Source organism: Chroicocephalus ridibundus, chromosome 1 (genome assembly GCF_963924245.1).
Source record: "Chroicocephalus ridibundus chromosome 1, bChrRid1.1, whole genome shotgun sequence".
In the NCBI taxonomy this organism is placed as follows: Eukaryota; Metazoa; Chordata; class Aves; order Charadriiformes; family Laridae; genus Chroicocephalus; species Chroicocephalus ridibundus.
In genome coordinates this window covers 45,713,994-45,721,913 of record NC_086284.1, presented here as the reverse complement: position 1 = coordinate 45,721,913, position 7,920 = coordinate 45,713,994, and the positions used below count along the sequence as shown (strand labels likewise).

At 42.3% G+C, this 7,920-nt stretch overlaps 1 protein-coding gene across 1 annotated transcript in view; it reads left to right on the top strand.

The window, feature by feature from the left end:
* The first annotated feature begins 331 nt into the window (after window positions 1-331).
* The window catches only part of KLHL1 (kelch like family member 1), a 240,794-nt gene continuing 233,205 nt past the window's right edge, over window positions 332-7,920 (top strand). The window contains exon 1 of the mRNA XM_063335376.1: window positions 332-846. Within this exon, the coding sequence (XP_063191446.1) occupies window positions 332-846 (515 nt within the window). The remainder of the gene's footprint in view (window positions 847-7,920) is intronic.

The window sequence follows — 7,920 nt, the reverse complement described above, 5'->3', positions numbered from 1 at the left end:
AATTCTCGTCAGCTCCGGGCATCTCTCCCTCTCTCTCTTTCTCCTTTCCCTTGCTGGGGGTGCCTCTACCTCCTCTCGGCTCTGTGCATCACTCCATCCATCCTCCCTCTCTCTCTCTCTCTCTCTGCACTGGTGTGTGCGCGCATCTCTCCTGGCGGCTACCACCCCTCGCCCTGCAGGCGCAGCGCTGCCCGGAGGAGCCGCCGCCGCCGCCGCTGCCGGGAGCGGGGCCGCCCCGCACTGCCACCGCCGCCGCCGCCGCCGCCCGGCCCTGCCTGGCCGCCGTCAGTCCCGCCTCAGCCCGCGCTCGTCCCCCGCCCGCCGCGGCACCATGTCCGGCTCCGGCAGGAAAGACTTCGACGTGAAGCACATCCTGCGCCTCCGCTGGAAACTGTTCAGCCACCCCTCGCCGGCGGGCGGCCCGGCGGGGGGCGGCTGCTTGCCGCCCGACAGCAGCTTCGAGCACTGGGGCCCCAGCCAGAGCCGCCTGCTGAAGAGCCAGGAGAGAGGCAACAGCGTCTTCTGGAAGAAATCCGCCTCCTCCGCCTCCTCCTCGGCCGCCACCACCGCCAGCCCGCCCAACGGGACGCTGCTGCCCGCCGGCGGCCGGCCGGCCGGGGGACACGGGCTGGGGCACGGGCACGGGCCGGGGCCGCCGCCGCCCCGCACCGTCTTCTACGTGGAGTCCCTGGAGGAGGAGGAGGAGGAGGAGGCGGAGGCGGTGCCCGGCGGGATGGAGGTGGCCCGGGAGCCCGAGAAGCCCCTGGCTGCGCCGGAGCGGGAGGAGGCGCCGGGGGGCTGCGCGGATGGAGGCAACCGGGCAACAGGTGACGGAGGCGGGCACAGGTAGGGGAAGCGCGGCGGCCCTGGCGCAACCTGCGCGGCGTCCGCGGGTCGGGGGGGGCCCGCCGGCGGGGGGTCATTGCCCCCCGGCTCGTGGGGGCGGGCTGCCGGCCGCGGGGGGTGCGAGGGACGGACGTGGGGGGCGCAGATGGGCAAGTGTGCGGGCGTTGTTGCGGGAGGGCGGTGGGGCCTGGGGGCGGGAGGGCTCCTCAGTTGGAAATGGCAGGGGTTGGGGGCGGAGGGGCGCGGGGTGGGCGGCGGGGGGGCTGCCCCGAGGGTCCCGGGAGGGACCGGCCGACCTCAGGGTTCGGGGTACCGCGGGCAGGGGATGCTGCCCCTGTCTTGCCCCTGCCTTGCCGCTGCCCCTGACCCTCGCCTGACCCTGCCCCTGTCCTGCTCCTGCTCCTGCTCCTGCCCCTCTCCTGTCCTGCCCCTGTCCTGCTCTGTCCCTGTCCCTGTCCCTGTCCCTGCCCGCGGGGGTGGCCCGGGCACACACGCCTCTCAAAGCCGGCGCTCCGCGCTGGGGATCGTCGCCACCCAACTTTCTCCGAAGTTCATTAAAATGCTAGCGGGAGGTGACGTTGTTCTGAGTGCTGGGATGCCAGGTGAAAGCTCAAAAGTTAAAAGTTTAAAAAAAAAAAAAAAAAGTCTGCTTCCCTGGATCTCGGTGACTAAATCGTGTCACAGCCTACCTCAGAAAAATAAGAATTTGTTTTATGAGTCACGACCTGAGTGACACCTGAGAAGATGTAAGAACCAGAAAGACATATCCAGGTGCTTGTGTTTCGTATGAAACTTCTGTTGATGTTGAATTACTTTTCTTTCTCAATCCTTGCCCCTTCCCCCCCTCCCCTCCCAGCCCAAGCAGAAATTAAAATCATTAGAAGGAAATGTAGCTAACATAGAGCTTTCAGAAATTCTATGGTACAGATAATCCTCATGATAAAACACTCCATTGGTTTAACTCTGCTAGCCCCCACCTCCCCATGGTTAAAATAATTTCATTTTCATTTCCCTTGTAATTTATTACTTTTTCTATGGAAAGAAATGTGTAGTTCTGTTTCTAAACGGAAAAAAATAATTTTTGGTCTTCATATTGAAAGTAAAGCATATGGTGTTAAATATTTTATTAGATAAAGAGACAGCACAGTGCAATTGTTTGGATTGATATGGCTGTAGATAAGCATACATGTGCATTTAACTTTTGCGTATGTTAATCTTTTTCATAGACCTAAAGCATATATTCTCTACTTGAAACTCTTCATTGTTTTGTCAGCTAGCATAGTTCATTTCATAGGAGCTACATCGTTTAAACACATGTGGATTAGCTGTTGAATGACTTAAGGTACATTTTTAAAGCAAAAGTGATGCTGAAGTTTTCATGAACATTGGAAGTTTTTCTGGACAACAGAGAGATGCTTACTGTAGGATTCAGTACAAAATGTTACTGAAATACACTATAAAGACAGGTAAAATAGAACAAAATAATCTCTTCAAGGTTTCTGAACTAAATAAAAGAGGTTAAAAACTGGTACAAAAATAATCTCATTCTATAGATTTTGTATTAGGTGTGTCACTGACCTGAGAATCGTCAGAGATCTGCATACTGACAGAAGCTTACTGAATTTTAATGGCACTATTTGGTTTGTCCATAAGAATTGATTTGCTAGAATGAACTTCCACATCACATATGTACTCTGCAATAATATAGATCTGATTTATTCTTCTTGCTCTTGGGTTTTTATAATCCGTTTATTCTATGTTGTTCACTGATTGCTACTGAAACAACACATCTAGTCATCAGTAGCTCCTAGTCTTGTTGAAGGAATATGCTAGAATTTGTTCAGATATAAAATAACTAAGGCGGGGAGATACCATTTTATTATTAATGAAAATGCCACTTTTTGAGACATGGAGTGTTTAAGATTTTTAAGATTTAAGACTCTAAAACTGAGTCTGACACTTTCCTTTCTCCTTTTCCATCTAAGAAACTTTCATCTGCCTGTAAGAATTTTGAATGCTATGGCAAGAAGTGGTCAAGTGATGCAAAAAAAGGCAATGCAGTGCTTGAAAGCTCTGTGATCCAACAATCTTCTTATGCCAAGTCTCACTGCTTCTGTAGAAATTAGTATTTTCGTAAACGGTGCCAACTTCTTTACTTCACTATAGGATATGTAAACTACCATTCAGTCCTGAATGATAGATACTAACAAATACATAAACAGACAAATATGTGGAACTTCCATTAAGCCTTTAGGTGTAGACCTGGATGTTTGCTATAGTGAGTGTAAAGTTCTTAACTTCTGTCTCTCATTAGTATTTTCTCCTCTACATATTTAGCAACTGCTTTAATACTTTAGGACTGTTTGGAAAACAATATTTTTGTTTTGTGAAAACGGTGGGAGTTCAACATTTGGGTGTTCAGATATAGATCATATCCACAGTATTTCAAATGTTGTGAACAGGAGGTCTCTGGGCAGTATTAGCTAGGAACCCAGTGGTAGGATGTAATGTGAGGAGCAGGTAGACAAGGCGGCTTTGGGTTTGTGCTTGGAATTAATAAATTTGTTGTTATTTCTACTATTAATATGTATCTACAAGTGAAAATTACACTTTTTTCCCCTGTGGCTTCTACTTGGGATCCTTGTATCCCTAAAAGAGTTTGTTTGTTTGTTTGTTTGTTAGTTTTTCTGGTTGCTCCCCTTTGTTTGATACATGAATTCTTTACTAGAATCCTTTTTCAGCCCATCTCATGTGCGGAATTCCTGATTTTGGCTATTTGTGGATTTGTAGTTACTCTGTTTTCACATCTAAGTTAAACGCTTAACTGAATGATGTTGAATTCTCAATTTTACTTTTAGTATTCTGTTAGATATCATGGAATTTATTTAATGAGAGAGCATGGTTGGGTAATAACAAGTACATTCTACTTTATTAATTTGTTTTTCTATGCTTCTAAAGAACATCCTGTCATGTTAATTGTACAGGTACTTATTTGCATAATTAAGGTTATGTGGATAGTCCCATTGTCATTAAGAAGACTGAAGAGTTAGACCATGCATGATATAAAGTACTGACATAATTGTTCTACATTCCAATTTGTATTTGTAAAAACAAAAAAAAAGTTTTACAGTCAATAATTACTGTTAAAACACTATTTGATTGCTTGAAAACTTGCATATCAAATTATTTTAGATTTTGCATGACAAATATGGCAATAGATGCAGTAGATATTTAAACATAGGTTCTATTTGGATCTTAGTTTTGTAGGAAAAAGCTGTTAGAAAAAAAATATAATGGATTTACAATTAAGATTTATAAATCAACCACAAAACGCCCACAAAGATTTTCTATATAGCTATCAGCTCCTATGAGTTTATAATGGAGTTTTTGCATGATCATGATAACTTTTTTCACATGGCATATTAATCAACCCTCAACATGGATGGTATTCACTTACTAAGCAGAAAGTCAGTATTTTCTTTCCTCCTTCCTGAGCGAATGGTAGCATGCTTTGCTTGCTTTACAGTGCCCAAATCCTATGAAGATGTAATCACTCATGAGCCCTCAGCTCTGTTCACCGCTACACTCAGTACGTGCCTCACAAACTATTCATGGGTTTATCTTTACAACAGCACTATTTTGCAGTGGAAGCGTAAAACAGAGAGAGAGAGATAAAAGTGAAAAGAGTTGAATTGCTGGTTTCAGAGCACATAGCATTTTTCTTCTACTACTGTCTGCGTTCTCAGTTGCACCCATAAATGATGAGCCCTTCTGTAAACCAGACCCAGACTCCTCCGGCTGTGTGCAAGAGGAATGAAGAACACAGGATTCAATTAACATTTTGCTTGAGAGACAGCTCCAAGAAGGATATGCTAGATATGCCTAACCCACATAAAGCAAGCCCTGACAGTGCAGAAGTCTTTCATAAAACATAGAAGTAGTTGAAAATACAGCTTCTGAAAGAAGATGGCAAGTCCTCACACAATTAGGTACTGTATAATAGTGTACTATAAAGCAAGAAGGGAAAGGACTGAGTACTGTGCCCTCCTCCCACAGTAGAGTTTCACACTCATATCTTGTTTCACTAGAAAAAGTCATGAGGAAAGAGCATTTTCTGCTGCTTCTGTCAAATTTGTCACTGGGATGTAAAAACATCAGTACTAAGGGCAATCCAAAAGGTTAAAAAGTGAGAGCATAACTTTGTAATTCAAACATTAACTGAGCAATTTAATTTACAACTCTCTGTGCTCAGAACTACTTATATAAATTAAATCATTATTTAATAAGAAGCAATAATAATGATCATACCAGAATCAGGAACATAAAAATGTGTATTTTTAAACCGTAGAAGGAAAACTGTTGGATAAGCATTTCTTTTGTATTTTTCTCTTCTGATCCCACAAATTTGCAATTTGATGGTTGGACTTTGCCTGCCTTAGCCTACCGGTAGCCTAGCTGTGTCTTAGTCTACCCTGTGAGCTCTCACACCTTTAAGTATTTTCTTAGCTGAACGTGACTATGGCCTTTCTAAGGTGCTACCCTCTTGGTGCTATTTAGATATCAAAATATGAACTGTGGATACTACTGTGATAGCCAGATCCTAAAATTACATGCTATGGACCTCAAATTTATAGCTGTTTATGTTTTCCATTGACTTGGCTATCTCATATAGACCGCTCTGTTAGGAATGTAATTTAATGCTAGGAGTGGAATATAGATCACACAACTCTGCATTTCTAGGTTATGGAATCAGAAGAGAATAATTCATTTGTCTTTACCATGAGCCAGCTTTTCAACTCAATTACGAAACTTCTTAAAATGGTTATATAACTTTTTTGCTTTTATACTTGTACTTTTGACTTTCATAACAAAAGAGGCAGGGTTTATACAATACACTGAGCACAGACCTTTCTTCTCCAAAGTTCTGATTCATTCTCAGAGGACGTATGTTCTATGCATGTGATGCAAAAGAGTCTGGTGATAAAAGTAGTGCATGATCGTATAGCTAAAAACTGTAGATGGAATTAAAGTTATAAGGAAAATCTACTTCTAGAAGTTCTTAACTGTGAAGTCTTTGGCTTTGGTACTTCTAGAACAGCATTTCTGATGTGAGTTGTTTAGCAGTCTTGAAGGAAGACTGGCCACACAAGTCACTTCATGTGCTGTCATTTCATCTGTCTACTGCTTGGATGCAGGACAGAAACTTGAGGGTTCCCTGTCTATCCTACTATGTCTGTCCCTACTGTCTATCCTATGTCTTCTGCTGCATTTGCCATCCTACTGGCAAGCACAGACTCGTACACTTTTCTTCTTGGTGCTCCCAAACTTACTTTCTTTTGTTCCACCCTCTTTAAGCTCTTTTTGTCTTAATTATATGTTCTCCTTCTGGATTTTATTCTATCTTTTTCCCTCCTTTCCATAGTCTCAAACTATTCCTGACTGCCTTATTCAAATTCTAGGTTCCTTATGCAGACAGCGTTACTTGATTTTACTGGCTTCTCTTAATGATCTGCCTCCTTGGTTTACTCACCAGGTTACTTACTCTAATGCAGAACTGTCCATTCTTTTCTGTATATTGTCCTAGATACTTTCAAGAATCAAGTCCAATTGTCCCCTAGTTCCTTAAAAACTTGTCAGACCTCTCATTTTTCTGTTTCTCTGCCCCTATTTCCTAATATTTGGATTTCAGTATCCTTTACACCTTCCTCCAGCTCCTTTGTCAGTTTTAATGGAATCCTAAGAGAATTCCCATTCCTATATTTTCTCCCCAGCTCCCAGTTTTACTGTGTTTCTTTGACCTCTTCCCTCAAGTGCTGCCAAGTTGATGGTACCATTTGCTATGTTTAATGGGTCAGTAAGACACTTAAGTTTGAGTAATACGTTCTGTCAGTGGTGGGGATTTATCTTATCTCTTTCTTAGATGCACATTTTAGGATAAGGGGAATTGTCTTCCAGACATTCCTATTTCTCTTCGTTGAGTCTAACAGTAATCTAAAGTGGCTAGTTCAGATTTAAGTGTTCAATTTAAATGTTTAATGTTCAATTAAATTTGAGAAAATGAACATCATTTGAAGTCTACATTGCCAATTCAAACTGTTCTAAAAGGATAGAATTAATTAAATCTTGGTAGATTTTCGTAGCATTGGTAAAGCGCGTATCTCTCATCCCAATAAATGTAAGGGTGCTGCTCTGAAACATGGGCCCACTAAACCCACTAGAAAGCAAGACTTGACAATTATTTTTGTTGTTGTAATCCATGTACTTTAAACATTGGCTAAAACAACATTTTTTTCCTCCTGACTTATTTTCAGAAATGCTTGCACTGTTTTGCCGAAATATTTCCAAAAGATTCAACGCGAAGAAAAAATTTGGCAAGGAAAATATCAGCTGCACAGAGAGTGGCTAAATCAGTAAAATACCTCTGAAACTATGGTTGTCTTAAGGGTAACATCAAACAGCCTTAGAAAAGGGAAATGCTGTTCAGCCTTTCCATAGTAAAAGTGAAAGCAGGTACAGAGAAGAACAGCTCTCTCTGGAAAATCTAATTAATGCTGAATCTTTATAGGTAAGCCTCCAGAAATACTGTTGGCTTGAATATCTGTTGTCTTTTTTCTTTTTTTTTTTTTTGTCCTGATAAAAACGGTTTTGTAATAATAGTAGTATTGACATATATAGGTGCACCCAAACATCTAAATCTGTATTACCTCCATTTCTGTATATAAACATCATAGTACATACATACATAAAAAATTGCATATATGTGTATATATTTTATGTATTTATGCGTGTACACATAATTTTAATGTTTAGATTCCTAGACAGTTGTCAATAAGTAAATCATTATTGATTCCTCTACGCTATTTTTGTGAGCAGTGAAGTTCACTTAAATAGTATACATGGAAAAAAAACTAGAGCGTATTATTGGAATCTGTGCTATATTCATAAGGATGGTGCTGCTACCTATAGGTTAATATATTCTTAACACGTGATCATTGGTTTCTAACAGCTACTTCTTATCCTTGTGACACACTTTTTTTGTACCCTGTTGCAAGCAGCTTAAGAGATTGCTCTTTC